Source organism: Ambystoma mexicanum, chromosome 6p, assembly GCF_040938575.1.
Source record: "Ambystoma mexicanum isolate Mex_15411 chromosome 6p, UKY_AmexF1_1, whole genome shotgun sequence".
Taxonomy (NCBI): Eukaryota; Metazoa; Chordata; class Amphibia; order Caudata; family Ambystomatidae; genus Ambystoma; species Ambystoma mexicanum.
Window position 1 is genome coordinate 1,208,235,800 of NC_090935.1, and position 20,924 is coordinate 1,208,256,723.

Below are 20,924 nucleotides of genomic sequence, written 5' to 3' on the forward strand. Positions count from 1 at the left end.
TGTTCCTCTGGTGCAACATAGAATTGCATTGTGTGCTAAGGGCGTTAGTCATAATGAACTGTTTGTATCGAATTACTGTAGTAGATACGCTCTTAGGGAGTGGTGGAGCTAGGCTTGGGAGAAGGTTAGTCCTTCTGATGTGCTCACGTGGTCTCCTTGTGCATGAATGGCACATATGTGGGGTCCACCATATTTGACATCGTACTAGTATGTAATTGAAGAGTGTCAAAGTGTCTCCTTTGGCCAACCTTTAGAAAACATTCTAAATGTTTGATCAATTTCTATAGCATTTCCATTAGAATAGTCAATGTAAGTGGACATATTTACAAACGGAAGTGCTAACACACAGTGCTACAAATAGAAATGGGACACAATCACGTATTTCCACATCCTGGTGCCACTCAAGAACAGGATACGATTATTGGACTACATGCTTAACTCAAGAACTCTAGGATGCCCAAAATGAAGACATGTTCTAATAAGCAGCATCCATCTACCCTCTAGTGGATTTCTATTGGGCCGCTCTTTGGTTCAGGAATTTACTTAAAATACACGCATGGGGTGTTTGCTCAACAGGAGCCAGGTTACAGAACCTTTACACTGATGCAATTCCAACGTTAGATGGTATTGGCACTAGGGTAAAAATTGCTCTGTGCAAAAAAACAGATGCTTTCAATGCATTCTTGCACCAGAGCAAAGTTTGCCCCAGTGCTAATATCATTCAGTAACATGTCCTGGCAAATTCACAACCCAGTAGCACCAACCTGCTTTAGCAAATGTATTTATGCGTGGATTAATAGAGGCACACTTCTAAGTGCTTCAAAAAGAAAAGCGCCTGTGCCCAATGAAGTGCTTGGTCTCATTCACGCAACAGGTTGTAAGAAACGAATGATCTTGGGTTAGTACATTCCTGAAACCGCTTCATCCGCGTGCCAATAGACGCCCTATTTTGAACCTGGCTCAAGTTCCTTGACAACTCAAGAGAAGAAAATGTCCTCTCCTAAGTGAGGTCAATAACATCATGTTCTTTCTCTCCATTTTCTTAGTAAAATAAATAAATAGATGCCTTTATTGTTGTCTAGAGGACTTGCTGACCACACATTGAGGTCATGGGATGGAGTGGGTTCCTGCATTAGTGCACACTCCAGTGTCAGCGTTTCTTAAAGAATGTTCGACTCAGTTTCACTGTCGCAATGTTTTCTGTTGGTTTACAGGTAAGTCCAAAGCAATGCAATTTCCGGGCGAATTTGAGATTGATTTGATTTATGTTTATTTATTTATTTGTACATGTATAAAGCGCTCCTGACCCTGGGGTATCTGGGCGCATATACGAAAGCTTATCTTACAGTCATGGGTTACAGGTAAGCAGGTGTGAAACACCTTGCTAGAGCACAGGTACAGTTGGAAGGCATTAATCATCACAATAGAGATCACAGTATATTAGTGTATCAAACAATTTTGCAGGTAGTGTTACAGGTGTATTGTAAGAAAGACCAAAGATCAGGTTTGCAAAACCACATATGTGTGAGCAGAGTGAACAAGGTACCTATGGGTGTGCTTGAGTGAACAGCCAAGTTTTCACTTTTTTCCTAATGCCTCAGTATGATGGTTCAGCTCATAGTGCTATAGTGTTTATAGTGCTAAGAAGTGATGGAGGAGTCCAGGGAACATGAGACTACAGACATCCTGGAAAATGGCAAATAGATGTTTATCATTAACCTGGAAACAGTGAGACTAAGGTGAGCAAGCAAGGGTGGAATGAGAAACACTGTTAGGCTTGATTAAACAGAAAGCTTCACCACCCATCCAAAGAAGGCCTGAGAAAAGTAGTCTGAGCAGGAAGTGGCACAAAGTGAAGAATGGAATTTGAAAATTCTATAATTTTCTAAGCAGCCGAACAGAAAAGTTCCATAATTATGGGGCCTTAGGATGTTCCATATTATAAGAGGTGCCTTCAACTGTGTTGTCTTGAGCACACCATTTGGCAGCAGTTTTTAGCAGATTTTGAGTAGAACAAACAATTGCTCTTCCTTTATAAACAGGTGGATTATATTGATTAGCTAGATCACACATGAGGTAGGTAGATCACTCATGTTGAAGGTAACATGAATGGATTTTCTGCTTTACATTGCAGTACCAAAACATGAAGTGGAGGATCATTGAAGCTTTGGAAAGAGGAGGGTCAATGCTCCAATACTGCCACAGCAGATGATCCATGTGTGCCAATGGTGAGAAGCCTGTAGGAAGTCATCAGGTGTGCACCAGGCTGGCTCATTAACTGGAACACACCATGTCAACAACTACATACCACAAGGCCTGGTGTGACATGAATGCAAAAAGGATATTTTTTAAAACAGTTCTTGAAACACAGCTGTTCTTGAATGAATCAAAGGAAGAAGGATGGAAGGTGGGTCCACTGAGCTGCATCAATCCCAAGAAAGCAACTCCAACCATCAATAACTGCGTTGCTGGGGAGATGATAGAGCCAACAACTGAAAGGGAGAACATGGCGCTGGCGACACTAGGGCGTACTGCAGAAGTTTGAATACAGCTCTGAAAGGAAAGATAAGGCGGAGCAGCAACACCAGCACTTATTTATTGTTCATTTATAACACACTTAATACCAGCAAGTGGTTTCTAAGTGCGGGATCAGGATTCAAACCTGTGTTGTGCCACGTTGTCTTGCATCCAAGACAAATGTGTTGCCTCTGAGCTATTCTTCCTCCCTTTGTAACCAATGATGCACATGTTACATCACAAAGACCCTCACAGTCATAAGGCACGGCAAGGATTGTAGAGGTGTATCTACTGACAGAATGCCCATTTCTTTCCTGAAGACTAACCTAGTGTAAGTCATTGAGGAAGCACCTGGAATCTCAATGAGCAAGTCAAAAGTAGGTAGCCACTGACCAAGACCAAGTCGAGCAATTGATATACCCGGGTCAGGCATTTTTAAAGGGCACTTATAAGTTCAACTTGGAGAGAGGCTGCCAAGTGCAACTATACTACGTTATTGTCTTACAATTTGTATATGCCAAGAAGGAAATCAGAGCCATTTTGGAATCCTGTCCAGTTAGATAATGATTGCTGCAAAATTGGGGTTGAACTGAAAATGTCTATGTAGCTTTCATAGGGTTTTGGAATTAGATGAGTTTCCGGGACCTTCTTTTGGTGGATTGAAGTAAGCACTAAGCATGGGAACGGCGTTATTTTAGCTGTCTTGTGATTATAAATGTTTAGTAGGGGTGTGCATTGGGGTGTCATTGACCAGATGAAGGGTGTTTGCTAGTTGGCTAAATGTGGTTATGGGAGTAAGGCTCAGAAATCCAATGTAGCTCACATAGCATGGATACATGACTGCACTTTCTGCCCCCCCAAATACCTTTTCATGCATGTTGGATTCCTAGTAGTAGATGGAGTAGAAGTTTTGATAGGCCTATGCCACAATTTCGCCCGGCTGATGAAAGTAGGCAGTAAGGTAACTCAGGGAGATAAGCGCTTGCTTCAGAGATCTGCACCTGTTATCTCTTTAGACCTTCATGCTTCTTAAGACAATACATTGCGTATCATTTACATTGCCTATATCCCCAAGAATAAGGATACATAGAAGCAGGAAGAATTGGGCATAACGCGATGTATATCAAAATCCGATATAATGAAGGCGCAGAAGGTTACATCCATTTGCGTAGATGTATATGCTCCTTATGCAGGAGGAATTTCTCTGGATACCAATGGATCCTGGACCATCTAACTGAAGTTTGATGCAATAGAAAAGGGTATACCTTCTGCTGAAGATATAGCTAAGTAGCAACTCTTGCTCTATACAGGCTTGTTGATGAATTGCATTTGGATGAGGAAGTGACCACGTTTCAAGTCAACGTGCTTCCAGGCCCTAGGGAGCACATCATGGATGTATATCCTGAAAACCAACCTTTCGTACAACCATGGGCCAAAGGCTTAGAGGAAAAAGTAACTCTTAATGACTCAAGTTTGGAGGAAGGCCTTCTCAAGGCTCAAATGGAGAAGGACAGAGTTTAAGGGGGCACCGTGTTGAGTGTGGAGCGATCTCCCATGATCTGTTTGCACAAAGCAAGGTGGGTGGCAAGCACGTTCTAGGTGATAGAAATTACCATATAAAAGTCATTTTTAGTGTTACTGCCACAGAAGACAAATTCGCAAACATTGAGGCTTGAACTATTTTCTCTGCAGCTGGTGAGATTCATGAAAACATATCGGCCGGTATTACAAAAACGTTGGACTGATGCAAGTGAAATTATCACTGTGGTAGAATGTGCCTGCCTAGTGCAAAAAACAAAACGTGTTCATTCGATGGATTTTTTGAACAAAGTAAGTGTTTGCACTAGTCCTAGTCCTTTGCAGTGTTTATAAAAAATAAATTGGACGGATATGTTTATTGGACCATTGCCATTTTTTTCCAGGTGGTAATTTCATTCGCACTGGGAAGTTGCAAAATACTGAAGATTGTAATGAATAAACGTTGTCCTAGACACGTTGCTCAATGTGCTCTTTGTGTGAATTGCGCCTGGCTGTGCTTGTGTGTTGCATAAAAAAGGCGCATTTTGGTTGTGTCATGCGACTCCCAAGTCATGGACATGCTCGTGGTAGAGTGGCACCTGATTAGAAAATATTGTTACGCATGCTCTTGAAAAAGCAAAGTTCAACCAAGGAGAGGAGTTTAATACTATTAGATGTTACTTTATCCATAAATATTTTGGTGGGTTTGAAAAAAAACAAAAAAACTTTCTATCTGCAAGGTGATACTAAATAGGTTATTTTAGCTAAAAATTGACACATGCACAGCACCATCTTGAAGCCATCACTGGAAGTTCACCTCGCGATCAGAGCCACACAGCAAAGCACTATGGGTATGCAAATTAGCAAAACAGCTTTCTTTTGGTGCTATTTTAGGGGTTAGTGATACAAATATTTCCTTCCCTTTGTGTTAAATTCCACTTCTAAGTTACAGAAGGCTGGAGAGGGGCAACGTTTTAAAGTTTCATGCTTCTTTCGTTAATCCACAAACTGTTTGTGGGAATGACTCTCAGTTTTGGCGTGTCTACCCTTTGCACAGTTTTTCCATGGCCACTTCTTCTGCTGGTCCCAATTTGCCTAAGTATCCTCTTCGGTCCAGCTTCTTTACGCCCAGTTCCATATTTGCACACGTGATGTAACGTACAAAGTCACAGCACTCTGATTTTAGTGTGCAGGTCCCCTTGTTTCTACTGTTAATCCAACATAAAATGCATTTTGCCCCAGCACCATGTTCTGCCAGTTCCTTTTTTGGGGCCTCATGATTTGGGAGAGGAAAGTCCTTTTTCCATGAAACATTCCTGTAAAAAATTCAGCCTTGGCAAAATGAGGTCGGGTGGGAGGGAAAACTCCATCCTTCCAAGGTGACCCTTATTGTGGAGTAACTCATCCAGGCGAGGGTCAGCAGCGGCGATATGACAAAAGGGGAGGCGAGGCACTTTGCTTTCCTGAAGCAACCCCTTTTATGCTGCTTTTCCAGCTGTGCAGCTGCTGCACTCCCACCCAGAAAGCCACCCAACCTATACCCCCAGTCCATACCCCCCACCCTTCCCGGTGCCACCCACACCTGGTGGTGACGTCACCCAGTGGCGCAGAAAGGTTTGGGGGCAGCCAAAGATCAGATAGGGAGGTAGCAGAGGGATCTCCACCTTCGCACCACTGGGGCCCGCTCTCCCAACCTGGCTGCGCCGGCATTACACCGGGGCTTGCCCTCAGAAGCGGAGTAGAATAGAAACAAGACCACCAAATGGAACGATACAAGGGGGTATATATTCCAAACCAAAAACCAAAAGTCAGTTGTAACGTTTGTGCTTTTTCACAGAAGACTGGCTTGCAATCCCTGCTCATATTCGGCTGTTCTGAGCACCTGCTTCTGTCGTTTCCCTATTTTGTAATTTCGGGGCGGTGTAACGCACAGGGAAAGAAAATGACATTTTACGTGAAGTGACTTCATAGCTTTGAGATGAGATTCTCCGCGATTTAGCAGTCCCAGAGGGTTGGGAGGAAGCGGGCCTGACAACTCTGTCTGCCTCGAGTCGAAAGGGAGCCAGGCCCCAACACGACGAGCGGAACCATGTGAAACGGAACCCTCTGCAGCGTAGAGGGAACATTGCGTGGTGCGACGCGACGTGCCTGACGGCAGGCTTTCGCTCGAATGTTCCTGGGAATCCTGGCTTACTAAAGGGCATTGCAGACTCTAAAAAGTCCTTTCGGCTTTAAAAGGAGCTCCGACGATGTTTCAAATATAACATGAAATATTCGCTGAGAGTCGGGTTTCCTGCATGATGAGAAATCCAGACAAACGTGCTTCCTATGAAAAAGGGAAGTCTGGAACCTAGCCTCATGTACGCCTAAAACTCAAAACAAACATGTGGCTCACCCATCCTAAGCGTCAAATAAAGGATGGGGTAAAAAAAATACACTTCCATTCTGTTCCATCAAACTCCATAGATTCAGACATTATTGTGTCTGCCATTTTCTATGGACAGATGGTATTGACGATGTCCATCGCATTAGAACGAGGGCCAGCAGTGGACATTCAAAAATGGTTGCTGCACCTCTGACGAGCGAGTGATAAGTTCATGAAACGTTTAATTTACATCTCATGTACGGAACTGACATGGGAAGGTGGAGTGGAGAGTGAAAGAAGGCCTTGTAACTGGGGAAAATACTCACTATTCACCTTTTCACTGAATTCGCATGTCCGCCTCCCACATGCACAATCCCAGGCACACTGCCAAGAAAAAGTAAGCTTCCTACTTAGCAGCAAGTCCCAGGCTACACATTTCTTAACATGGCAACGCTGGAGCAGGCTGGTTTTAATCCGTGATTCTCTGTCTCTGCAGGGAGCTCAACTTTGTAAGATGACCTCAGTGTCCTGATCACGGTCCAATACAGTACATTTCAGACCTATTTGACGTGCGGTAACTGAAAATTCAGGCTGTTGGAGCGATGAAAAATGTACACATTTTTGAACACACACTTTGTGTCCCTTTGCCTGTCGCCAGGTTGCCATGGTGCTCGTGTGGGACAGGTTTCGTATCAGCCATTGAAAAGAGGGTTTCTATGTGTTGAAGTGCCTTTCCTTGCAAAGAAATCACCAAGACAGTTGTTTGTTAAGTCTCACTCAAAAAACCAAAATGTGTCTGGCCTGAAGAAGGATGTGTTTATTGAAAAAGTGGAAATCCTAAGAGCCGAAACTCGAGTAGGCATGTGGAACTTGAACATCAGACTTAATGAACTTGTTCAATATGGTTGTGTGATCATCAACAGTAGTTGTCACATTCTACAGAGTAATGGCACATGGCTACTTCAGATGCACAGTGCCAGATGGTATTACGTAACAGCAGCATTTTTAAATTATATAAATCAGTAACCATACACCCTGGTGTTGCCCGGGTCTGTAGCTGACATGCATGTGGGGGTCTGTCATAGCTTTGTGTGTGTTTTATTATGTCATAACCTCCTATTTTTGAAAAATTGCTAAATCGCCAATCTCCCAAAATAGCCTATACTGATAGCACAGGGCCAAACTCCGCTCCAACCCTGTGCAGGGCGAATGGGTGAGGTTGGCCACATTTCACGATCGCCAGTACACCCCAGACTGGTATGCCAACCTCGGGCCAATATTTCTGCCCACCAACTGTTGTGGGGCTGGGGTCAACAATTACAAAATCATCAATCTCCCGAAATCGCCTATACTGATAGCACAGAACTGGACCCCGTCCTGTGCAGGGCAAATGGGTGGGTTTGGTCAAATTTCACTATCGTCAGTACACCCCAGACTGGTATGCTGACCTTGTGCCAACATTTGAGCCCACCAACTGTTATGGAGCTGGAGCCAACCCAGAACATATAAACACACTTTCACAAATATATATATATATATTGGTTTGCATAGTATATGTGTTCTGTTGTGTGAGTGGGGTTATGTGAATTGATGTAATATTTGGTGTATAGATATAGTTTGATTAATTCACAGGTTTGCATGTTGCTTATTATAGTATTTTGAATCATTCTCATTGTGATATTCAATAAACTGTGTTTTATCCTTTTTGAGAAAATTCTCTGTTTGTATTTGTTTTGGTTAAACACATTTTTGTTAAAGTGTTGCATAGGATGTCTAGTTTGTGCAGCCACAGGCATAGTGCAGCATTGTGTGGGCCTTGGGCCGGTGTGGCCAGGATAAGAGAGCATCTGGGGAGAGAGGGTAAACCTGTCAGCCTAGGGCATATAAGGATAGCAATCTTTCTCCGACACCATTGCTTACATTTACCCAGTCTAACATAGCTTTCCAAATGTTCTCAAATTTCTGCTTTGCTTTCCTCCTGTCAAACATGACTTTCTCATGTGATGAAGGCAACACCATCTCAAACACCTTCTCCTCTACCGTCAGTGAGACACTAATCTTCCAAACCTGTTGAGAGTTGTGTAGTGCAGAAGTTCTATGAGAGTCTCAGTCTTCCTCTTACATCCTTTTTTCATCACAAGTTTTCAAACCTCCCAAATGTTGTAAAAGGCCGGATCTTCAAGTCATGGTTGGTCCCATGTGAGATTTCTGATTAAGTGATTGCTACCCTAATGTGCCCTAGTCTGACTTCAGTGTAACTTCTCCCTCTCCATGCTTTCTTATCCAGGCCACACTAGTCAATAATGGAGCTTGGAGGATGGCATATGGTGGTCATTCCGCGGTGGGAGCCAGCTCAGTAGGAAGGCAATCTGAGTCAGCTCAACCACTAGGCCACCTTCCCCTCCTCTTCCGATCATCAGGCCAGTAAGCGGCTTAATAGTGTCGGGCACATTTAGCATCGTGATGATTTGCTGCCCACTCTGGCCTACAGGGACAGGAAGATCATCCCCACTGCCTGCCAGGGTGGCCTATTCATGAATAGAACAATAGCTAGCAGTTCGTACTGGTATCCAACCCTCCCGCGTTAGGAGAGACAGTCATTGGTTGAAACATCCTCTTCGGCCTCTTGTTCATCTCCACCTGTTATCCAGAAAGCAGACACTTTGCTTTATTCATTTAGCCTGCTTTCTTTCCTTGGACTTGTGATAACCAAGAAACATCTGGCAATACACTCTATAGTCACCAACCAACACTAATAAACAACTTGTCTGGCCGTTTCGCAAAGAGGAGAAATCCTTTCATTATGATATGAGATGATATTTTAATTGTATTGCGCTCATACACAAGTGTTTCAGAGCGCGGCGAGGCAAGGGAGGGGAACAAAGGAGAACAAAAACAAGGATCCTACTAGGCCCAGTGACATTGAGAACGAGCAAGTGCTGGGGAAAAGACAACATTGACCTAGACAACTCATGTCAGACAATAAATCACACGGTTGGTGTTCTTGCCTATTCTGGGTCAGAGACTCTGCACTCGGGTGCAAGAAAAAAGCATGCGCTGAAACTCTTTGGTAAAGTGAGGGGTCTGATTGGATGCCATCCCAGCTCAGCAATAGTGGCATGGCCTGTCCCATTCCTTACAAGCAACAGGCTGGATGTACGTATCTGCCAACATTTTTGACTGCATTATGGAGCATCTGGGGTTGTAAGGGGTTTCTCTAGCAGTCCAGGGGCCACTTTAGAAATAAATAGTGTGCTAAGAAATCTGTCAGGTTTGTGACAGTCTGTGAACCCAAACAGATGTGCTGTCTTTGGTTTATGTATGGTGTGTCTCTCCCCGTGCTACTTACTGCTATATTTATAATTGTTTTTCAGTAATGTCCCCCGTACGACTACCCAATCATGCTGGATGTGTTAAAACGGCAAATGTTTCCATTGGGAAGCGGCAGTTCTCTGGTTTGTGTAATTTGATACCTAGCTACATTGTATTATCTTAAGAAGTTTCAAGAAAAAGTATTTTTTTAAATCTTGTTTGCTGACAAATCTCCTGACCCACCCTTTTCATTTCGAAAACTATTATCGACAATTCTCTGCCTTGATCACGGTCCCACATTTTACAGAAAACTCATTATGCTAAACCAATCTGAAATACCCTTCAAATCATGGGATTCTACCTTCCTAACAGTGGCAACATTCTCCAAAAACCACCTGGGAGGGTGTTCAAGATCCCACGCTTTAGAAAGCCATGTCCCCCTACTTCCATCTGAAGAGGACTACTGCCCCTTCTCATGCTCTCTCTCGATACTTTCTTGCTCTCTCTTTCTTGGACATTTTCCATTAACAAAACCATAATGTGACGTATAATCTGATGGCATTGTGTCGGAAGCGGCTGCATGATTGACTGACTGAACGTCCCGGAAACGCAGTGCGGCTTGACATGTGATTCACACGTTAGTGGGTCCATTCCTTGAATCCAGTTCATTGCTTGCTGTCAGAGCAAGGAGCATTGAAAGGAGCATGGATTGAAGGACCGAGGGACGAGGAGTGCAGTGTTTAGAGTGCAGAAGTGTCAACACAACACCGCCTTGGAGGAGGCAGTTCCTCGTTATGAAGAAGGTGAGCACGAGGGTAAAGGCTCGGGGTGGCAAGGCGCTGAGTGATGACCGTGCCCCGCTTAGCTCTCGGCTGAGCAGCCTTTCCACAGCAACCCCTGTGGAATTCTCAGGCCTTTTCGCCCTTACGTTTGGTAAAGCTTGTGTCTATTGCTCTGAACGTTTTGTAGGCTTTATCCGACTACCTTACCGATAACCTTTGAAACTGACCATTAACCATAATACCACTGGTATGCCAGTTGGTGCATAGCCTTTAGCAAAGGGTCTAGGGGGGGCCTTCTTCGTGTCCCGGTCAGCTTGTTACAACCGGACTGCAATTTTTAGTTAGTGCTCATCCTATGGCCGTAAAGTGAAGCAAACTATTATGCTGGGAAAAGTCAGCTAAAAAAAGAACTGCTATAACTTGCGGCATTAACCCCTGTAAAGTAAAAATAAGTCAATGAGTACAGTCCATGCAAAGAATATGGCGTCTGAAGAACACGCAGCAGGAGAAAATGTACCTGTTACCAGCTCCCCGACTAGAAATATGGTTAATGGGAACGGGAAGACTGGTGGTAGAATCGCATCTTTTTTCCTGCCGGATGGCGCTAAGTTGGCTAAGGACCCCGCAACCGCCGATGGAAGTGAGGCAGCAGTAAACAGCGTGAGTGGCACGACGAGGGCGAAATTGCCTCAGCCCCCATTCATAATAATGATTTATTAGAATGATGCTACTCCCTACATATCACGATTGCCTGCGGAACAGCGACAGCCTCTTTGGTAAGTGTCTGTCCTATAGAGGTGGCCCAAACTACACTTAGTGAAGAAGTGAGGGCCGCTGTAGTCGGGTCACAGAGACTACCAGCTTCAGCAAACTGGTGTGTAAATGTGAGTGCAAGCATCAGCACGAGTAGCGTTGTCACTGCTGACACACCTAGTAGGGACTTACCGGCGGTGAGGACCGCAATGCAGTTTGCCATGAAAGTTCTCCTCAATTTATGTGGGCGAATCTTGGAAAGGGCAATGGTAATCTGTTAGATCTACAACTACCAAAAATGCAGAGGCAGACCGACAAAGCGGTCAAACTATTGACAATACTTCAGGGCCAGGGGGGAGGAACGAATGGGTGGGCTCTTCAATTATTTCTTTCGCAAGAAAACAGAAGAGGCAGTTAGGCAAGCAACAAGACATGTGCACGAAGCAAAAGAAAAAAAAAACTTTGATAAACTAAGATGATGCATTTTTCTGCCGGGAGAACTGCAAAGCCGTTATTTGTTGCTGGAGAAAATCATATTGACTATGTTGCGAATTACAAATACTTGGGGCTTGATCCAACCACTAGCAGCGACTACGCGGAAGTCATTTCAGCCACTAGTAGGAAGGCAGCAGTGTTAACCGCATTTATCGTAAGTTTGTAACCGAGTCCTCAGGCTTCCTGACATGTTATAAGCGATGCTTCTGTGCCATTAGGTTGTATGGCTTATAGGCACTAACAATAGGGGACCAGGCGTGGCTGAAAGTAATTGAGGGGACATTTTGAGGCGTATGGCTGGCATGGCCCTGTGTGTCCTTATTGAGACATTACGCTTGGAACTTGGCTTGATGTCACTGCCCGCTATGGCTTTAAAAAGGAGAGGTCTCCTTTACATAAAATCGAGAACCAACCAAAAATCTCCCATGTTAAAACACTTGGGCCATGCATCTGAAGTGGGGCAACCAGAAGGCTATACGTCCTGGTACGAGCCGCTTTTGAGCTGATTGACTGGTGTCCCAAATGGGGGTGTGAACATTTTGAGTTAGAGAAGAAATTCACCAATAAAATGGACAAATAATTAGGATCCTAAGGCTCGCCTAAGAACATATAAACCCCTGGCAGGTGTAGTCCATACATTCATGAAACCCCAGAGGTATCTTTTGATTTGTCCGGACCCTAGTTTGTGCAGATTTATACCACTTCTACGCGTAAATAGGCTGCCCGTTTTGACAGTTATAGGGCCTGGAAAAGGTATGGCTAAATCGGAAAGAACATGCCCTATTTGTAAATGGAAGACTGTGGAAGAAACTGTGCAGCATGTGTTAACGGAATGTAGGGAAAAGGGGGCTTTGTACATGTCGCTACTGGGGAGGTTTTGCAAATAGAGATGATCATTTCTGGCAGTATTGTCTGAATGCCAAGAATAAGGCAGTGCACACTGCTCTATATTGCTTATGGAAGTAGATAAAGAGTTCATTGATGAACACAGCATCGGTAAGATAGCTCAGCTGGATGAGTGCTGGCTGCTGTAATCTGTAGGTCACAGGTTCGAATCTTGGCAAGGCCAACTCAGCCTTTCATCATTCTGAGGTCGATAAATGAGTACCAATTTCATTTGGGTGATAGTGTATGAAAATATGTGTTCAGTACAACACTATATAAGCTTATCATGAATCAATAATAGGGTAGATTACATTGTAAGAGGGTTTTATAAGATTATGAATTAATTTTAAATGTTTAATAATTAGAAACATGAAGTATATGAAACACAATGGGTATGTGTGTGATGTATTTTACATGTTGCCATTATTATGTTATACACAATTTTAGTGAAAGACGTGAAGATTTTAATAATTTGAAATATGGTAATATATTTGTATCTCAAATGTTATGTATTAATATGTGTAATGCTCAATATGAGCTAATAGCATTAATTCAAAATAAGAAAATTATTGTTTGTATATCTTATTCCTCTCCTCCTCTCGGTACTTTCACCCTCTCCTCTCGTCCTTAGGCCTTGGCCCTAGCTCCTCTGGCACCCGCGTCATAAAGTGATAATTCGACATGAGCATGCTGAAAATAAACACACAACAAAAAGCGAAGAAAGACCTCATTGAATATTCCTTACCTCTCTACTATAGTGGACGGCGATGTGCTGAGACTTACCCCGCCTACCCATGTGCGGTACTCCGCCGACACATTCTCACATCTCTGGGTGGGAAGCCCAACACACATGGGGCCTGTGTTCACCCCGTTGCAAAGACTAATCCAGGGGCCTGCGGGTGCTTTTGAGCATCCTCTCTCTGCCCCCCAAACCACATCTCATAGATCTGATAGGAGAGCAGCAGCCTTGGCTCTCTGAAGCAGCTTCAGCCTGCCTCTTCATGATGCCCGTCTCGTCTCGTGTGCTGGAGGCCTGCAGAGAACAGGGCTGCACAGGTCCCAGCTAAGTCTTGGGCAGGTTCTCGCCTCGGCTACCGGCTAACAGGCACGCTACTCCCGTCCAAGAGCAGGCAATGGCAGTGGTCGTAGAGAGCTTTTCTACTCTCCTGTGATGCCACAACAGGGATGGACATCGCAGAGGCCCTGCTCTGCCCCTGTGGAACACCAGAAGCCACCCAGAAGACGCATAAGGGGAGACTTTACATTCATGAGCAGAAAGGGCTTGTAAAATTACTTGGAGAAAAAAAGATTGGCTCCCAGCAATAATCAGTAACTCATTACTATACTACAAAAGTACAATACTTACAAATTACATGCACATTAAATGTGTGCACCAAAAGGACAACTTCTTGAAAAGTATGAAAGACAATAAGTCTCCCAAAGGTAATAAAGCAGGAAAACAACACATTTTCTAATCAGGCTTGCTCCTTCCTGTGCATCAAAAACGCTTAGAAACATAGGGCCTCATTACACGGAATGCGGTAAGCCATGATGCTATTAGCACCATTGTTGCCGCAGGTACCATACCGGTACCACCATGGAGGAAAGGGGAATTACCACCCCATTCCAAGAAAGGGCTCAATGGGAATGGGGAAGGAGCTACTTACGGTACCGCAAATTGCGGTACCGTAATTTGCACCAAGGTCCCTTTGCGGGTCCCAACTTTAACGGCTGGTCTACACCAGCCGTTAAGGTTGGGTCCCGCAAAGGGACCTTGTAGTAAGGCGGTAAGGGTTTACCGGTACCGGTGCCCTTACCGTTACCGGTAAACCCTTACCGCATTCCGTGTAATGAGGCCCATAGAGTGGCACAACCATAATGAAAAACAGAAACAAGGAACTCTGGGTAAGTTGTTAAACTCTGGCATCTCACTCAGGCGTGTATGCAGCTTAGTTGATGCTTCCAAACATGAATCTTCCAGTATAGTTGCAGTGTTTAGTTCAGCAGTTTATTTCTGCTTAATATTTTAAGCAAGCACTTTCTTTGAAATAAAAGTGGAGCACTCAGATCTTTCTACTCACTGCAGTTTGGGATCTCCATATCCGAGAGCGGGACCTTCCTCCTACTGTCATCGTAGCAGTACAAATCCTGCGCTTCGGAGTTCAGAAAATTGGTCTGCTGGAAAATTTTGATCCACATGATGTCGCAGGAGCACTGGAAGGGGTTGTCGGCTAAGATCCTGCAACAGAATTGGGGCAACATTAACAGCAAAGTTAAACTAGTAACAGTGGTACAAAAATATGCAGGACTCTCACATCAGGAGTTACGAGATAGCCATCACCCACTGTAGCGGATGGTGAGAGCGAGAAGTCCCTCACTTCATAGACTGGTAAGAAATGCAGGACTCTCACCTCAGGAGTTACGAGATAGCCATCACCCACTGTAGCGGATGGTGAGAGAGAGGAGTCCCTCACTTCATAGACTGGTAAGAAATGCAAGACTCTCACATCAGGAGTTATGAGATAGCCATCACCCACTGTAGCGGATGGTGAGAGAGAGAAGTCCCTCACTTCATAGACTGGTAAGAAATGCAGGACTCTCACATCAGGAGTTACGAGATAGCCATCACCCACTGTAGCGGATGGTGAGAGAGAGAAGTTCCTCACTTCATAGACTGGTAAGAAATGCAAGACTCTCACCTCAGGAGTTACGAGATAGCCATCACCCACTGTAGCGGATGGTGAGAGAGAGAAGTCCCTCACTTCATAGACTGGTAAGAAATGCAGGACTCTCACCTCAGGAGTTACGAGATAGCCATCACCCACTGTAGCGGATGGTGAGAGAGAGAAGTCCCTCACTTCATAGACTGCTAAGAAATGCAGGACTCTCACCTCAGGAGTTAAGAGATAGCCATCACCCACTGTAGCGGATGGTGAGAGCGAGAAGTCCCTCACTTCATAGACTGGTAAGAAATGCAGGACTCTCACCTCAGGAGTTACGAGATAGCCATCACCCACTGTAGCGGATGGTGAGAGAGAGAAGTCCCTCACTTCATAGACTGGTAAGAAATGCAGGACTCTCACCTCAGGAGTTACGAGATAGCCATCACCCACTGTAGCGGATGGTGAGAGAGAGAAGTCCCTCACTTCATAGACTGCTAAGAAATGCAGGACTCTCACCTCAGGAGTTACGAGATAGCCATCACCCACTGTAGCGGATGGTGAGAGAGAGGAGTCCCTCACTTCATAGACTGGTAAGAAATGCAGGACTCTCACCTCAGGAGTTACGAGATAGCCATCACCCACTGTAGCGGATGGTGAGAGAGAGAAGTGCCTCACTTCATAGACTGGTAAGAAATGCAGGACTCTCACCTCAGGAGTTACGAGATAGCCATCAACCACTGTAGCGGATGGTGAGAGCGAGAAGTCCCTCACTTCATAGACTGGTAAGAAATGCAGGACTCTCACCTCAGGAGTTACGAGATAGCCATCACCCACTGTAGCGGATGGTGAGAGAGAGGAGTCCCTCACTTCATAGACTGGTAAGAAATGCAAGACTCTCACATCAGGAGTTATGAGATAGCCATCACCCACTGTAGCGGATGGTGAGAGAGAGAAGTCCCTCACTTCATAGACTGGTAAGAAATGCAGGACTCTCACATCAGGAGTTACGACATAGCCATCACCCACTGTAGCGGATGGTGAGAGAGAGAAGTTCCTCACTTCATAGACTGGTAAGAAATGCAAGACTCTCACCTCAGGAGTTACGAGATAGCCATCACCCACTGTAGCGGATGGTGAGAGAGAGAAGTCCCTCACTTCATAGACTGGTAAGAAATGCAGGACTCTCACCTCAGGAGTTACGAGATAGCCATCACCCACTGTAGCGGATGGTGAGAGAGAGAAGTCCCTCACTTCATTGACTGCTAAGAAATGCAGGACTCTCACCTCAGGAGTTACGAGATAGCCATCACCCACTGTAGCGGATGGTGAGAGCGAGAAGTCCCTCACTTCATAGACTGGTAAGAAATGCAGGACTCTCACCTCAGGAGTTACGAGATAGCCATCACCCACTGTAGCGGATGGTGAGAGAGAGAAGTCCCTCACTTCATAGACTGGTAAGAAATGCAGGACTCTCACCTCAGGAGTTACGAGATAGCCATCACCCACTGTAGCGGATGGTGAGAGAGAGAAGTCCCTCACTTCATAGACTGCTAAGAAATGCAGGACTCTCACCTCAGGAGTTACGAGATAGCCATCACCCACTGTAGCGGATGGTGAGAGAGAGGAGTCCCTCACTTCATAGACTGGTAAGAAATGCAGGACTCTCACCTCAGGAGTTACGAGATAGCCATCACCCACTGTAGCGGATGGTGAGAGAGAGAAGTCCCTCACTTCATAGACTGGTAAGAAATGCAGGACTCTCACCTCAGGAGTTACGAGATAGCCATCACCCACTGTAGCGGATGGTGAGAGAGAGAAGTCCCTCACTTCATAGACTGGTAAGAAATGCAGGACTCTCACCTCAGGAGTTACGAGATAGCCATCACCCACTGTAGCGGATGGTGAGAGAGAGAAGTCCCTCACTTCATAGACTGCTAAGAAATGCAGGACTCTCACCTCAGGAGTTACGAGATAGCCATCACCCACTGTAGCGGATGGTGAGAGAGAGAAGTCCCTCACTTCATAGACTGGTAAGAAATGCAGGACTCTCACCTCAGGGGTTACGAGATAGCCATCACCCACTGTAGCGGATGGTGAGAGAGAGAAGTCCCTCACTTCATAGACTGGTAAGAAATGCAGGACTCTCACCTCAGGAGTTACGAGATAGCCATCACCCACTGTAGCGGATGGTGAGAGAGAGAAGTCCCTCACTTCATAGACTGGTAAGAAATGCAGGACTCTCACCTCAGGAGTTACGAGATAGCCATCACCCACTGTAGCGGATGGTGAGAGAGAGAAGTCCCTCACTTCATAGACTGCTAAGAAATGCAGGACTCTCACCTCAGGAGTTACGAGATAGCCATCACCCACTGTAGCGGATGGTGAGAGAGAGAAGTCCCTCACTTCATAGACTGGTAAGAAATGCAGGACTCTCACCTCAGGAGTTACGAGATAGCCATCACCCACTGTAGCGGATGGTGAGAGAGAGAAGTCCCTCACTTCATAGACTGGTAAGAAATGCAGGACTCTCACCTCAGGAGTTACGAGATAGCCATCACCCACTGTAGCGGATGGTGAGAGAGAGGAGTCCCTCACTTCATAGACTGGTAAGAAATGCAGGACTCTCACCTCAGGAGTTACGAGATAGCCATCACCCACTGTAGCGGATGGTGAGAGAGAGAAGTCCCTCACTTCATAGACTGGTAAGAAATGCAGGACTCTCACCTCAGGAGTTACGAGATAGCCATCACCCACTGTAGCGGATGGTGAGAGAGAGAAGTCCCTCACTTCATAGACTGCTAAGAAATGCAGGACTCTCACCTCAGGAGTTACGAGATAGCCATCACCCACTGTAGCGGATGGTGAGAGAGAGAAGTCCCTCACTTCATAGACTGGTAAGAAATGCAGGACTCTCACCTCAGGAGTTACGAGATAGCCATCACCCACTGTAGCGGATGGTGAGAGAGAGGAGTCCCTCACTTCATAGACTGGTAAGAAATGCAGGACTCTCACCTCAGGAGTTACGAGACAGCCATCACCCACTGTAGCGGATGGTGAGAGAGAGAAGTCCCTCACTTCATAGACTGGTAAGAAATGCAGGACTCTCACCTCAGGAGTTACGAGATAGCCATCACCCACTGTAGCGGATGGTGAGAGAGAGAAGTCCCTCACTTCATAGACTGCTAAGAAATGCAGGACTCTCACCTCAGGAGTTACGAGATAGCCATCACCCACTGTAGCGGATGGTGAGAGAGAGAAGTCCCTCACTTCATAGACTGGTAAGAAATGCAGGACTCTCACCTCAGGAGTTACGAGATAGCCATCACCCACTGTAGCGGATGGTGAGAGAGAGAAGTCCCTCACTTCATAGACTGGTAAGAAATGCAGGACTCTCACCTCAGGAGTTACGAGATAGCCATCACCCACTGTAGCGGATGGTGAGAGAGAGAAGTCCCTCACTTCATTGACTGCTAAGAAATGCAGGACTCTCACCTCAGGAGTTACGAGATAGCCATCACCCACTGTAGCGGATGGTGAGAGCGAGAAGTCCCTCACTTCATAGACTGGTAAGAAATGCAGGACTCTCACCTCAGGAGTTACGAGATAGCCATCACCCACTGTAGCGGATGGTGAGAGAGAGAAGTCCCTCACTTCATAGACTGGTAAGAAATGCAGGACTCTCACCTCAGGAGTTACGAGATAGCCATCACCCACTGTAGCGGATGGTGAGAGAGAGAAGTCCCTCACTTCATAGACTGCTAAGAAATGCAGGACTCTCACCTCAGGAGTTACGAGATAACCATCACCCACTGTAGCGGATGGTGAGAGAGAGGAGTCCCTCACTTCATAGACTGGTAAGAAATGCAGGACTCTCACCTCAGGAGTTACGAGATAGCCATCACCCACTGTAGCGGATGGTGAGAGAGAGAAGTCCCTCACTTCATAGACTGGTAAGAAATGCAGGACTCTCACCTCAGGAGTTACGAGATAGCCATCACCCACTGTAGCGGATGGTGAGAGAGAGAAGTCCCTCACTTCATAGACTGGTAAGAAATGCAGGACTCTCACCTCAGGAGTTACGAGATAGCCATCACCCACTGTAGCGGATGGTGAGAGAGAGAAGTCCCTCACTTCATAGACTGCTAAGAAATGCAGGACTCTCACCTCAGGAGTTACGAGATAGCCATCACCCACTGTAGCGGATGGTGAGAGAGAGAAGTCCCTCACTTCATAGACTGGTAAGAAATGCAGGACTCTCACCTCAGGGGTTACGAGATAGCCATCACCCACTGTAGCGGATGGTGAGAGAGAGAAGTCCCTCACTTCATAGACTGGTAAGAAATGCAGGACTCTCACCTCAGGAGTTACGAGATAGCCATCACCCACTGTAGCGGATGGTGAGAGAGAGAAGTCCCTCACTTCATAGACTGCTAAGAAATGCAGGACTCTCACCTCAGGAGTTACGAGATAGCCATCACCCACTGTAGCGGATGGTGAGAGAGAGAAGTCCCTCACTTCATAGACTGCTAAGAAATGCAGGACTCTCACCTCAGGAGTTACGAGATAGCCATCACCCACTGTAGCGGATGGTGAGAGAGAGAAGTCCCTCACTTCATAGACTGGTAAGAAATGCAGGACTCTCACCTCAGGAGTTACGAGATAGCCATCACCCACTGTAGCGGATGGTGAGAGAGAGAAGTCCCTCACTTCATAGACTGGTAAGAAATGCAGGACTCTCACCTCAGGAGTTACGAGATAGCCATCACCCACTGTAGCGGATGGTGAGAGAGAGGAGTCCCTCACTTCATAGACTGGTAAGAAATGCAGGACTCTCACCTCAGGAGTTACGAGATAGCCATCACCCACTGTAGCGGATGGTGAGAGAGAGAAGTCCCTCACTTCATAGACTGGTAAGAAATGCAGGACTCTCACCTCAGGAGTTACGAGATAGCCATCACCCACTGTAGCGGATGGTGAGAGAGAGAAGTCCCTCACTTCATAGACTGCTAAGAAATGCAGGACTCTCACCTCAGGAGTTACGAGATAGCCATCACCCACTGTAGCGGATGGTGAGAGAGAGAAGTCCCTCACTTCATAGACTGGTAAGAAATGCAGGACTCTCACCTCAGGAGTTACGAGATAGCCATCACCCACTGTAGCGGATGGTGAGAGAGAGGAGTCCCTCACTTCATAGACTGGTAAGAAATGCAGGACTCTCACCTCAGGAGTTACGAGACAGCCATCACCCACTGTAGCGGATGGTGAGAGAGAGAAGTCCCTCACTTCATAGACTGGTAAGAAATGCAGGACTCTCACCTCAGGAGTTACGAGATAGCCATCACCCACTGTAGCGGATGGTGAGAGAGAGAAGTCCCTCACTTCATAGACTGCTAAGAAATGCAGGACTCTCACCTCAGGAGTTACGAGATAGCCATCACCCACTGTAGCGGATGGTGAGAGAGAGAAGTCCCTCACTTCATAGACTGGTAAGAAATGCAGGACTCTCACCTCAGGAGTTACGAGATAGCCATCACCCACTGTAGCGGATGGTGAGAGAGAGAAGTCCCTCACTTCATAGACTGGTAAGAAATGCAGGACTCTCACCTCAGGAGTTACGAGATAGCCATCACCCAC

The 20,924-nt window shown here is 45.8% G+C and overlaps 1 protein-coding gene across 6 annotated transcripts in view; it reads right to left on the reverse strand.

Annotated features, from left to right (window-relative positions):
* NTRK2 (neurotrophic receptor tyrosine kinase 2) overlaps positions 1–20,924 on the reverse strand; it is a 663,657-nt gene that overhangs the window by 536,931 nt on the left and 105,802 nt on the right. For all 6 annotated transcript variants that reach the window (XM_069625860.1, XM_069625859.1, XM_069625858.1 and 3 more), the window contains one exon: positions 14,709–14,866. In XM_069625860.1, coding sequence (XP_069481961.1) covers positions 14,709–14,866 — 158 coding nt within the window. The remainder of the gene's footprint in view (positions 1–14,708; positions 14,867–20,924) is intronic.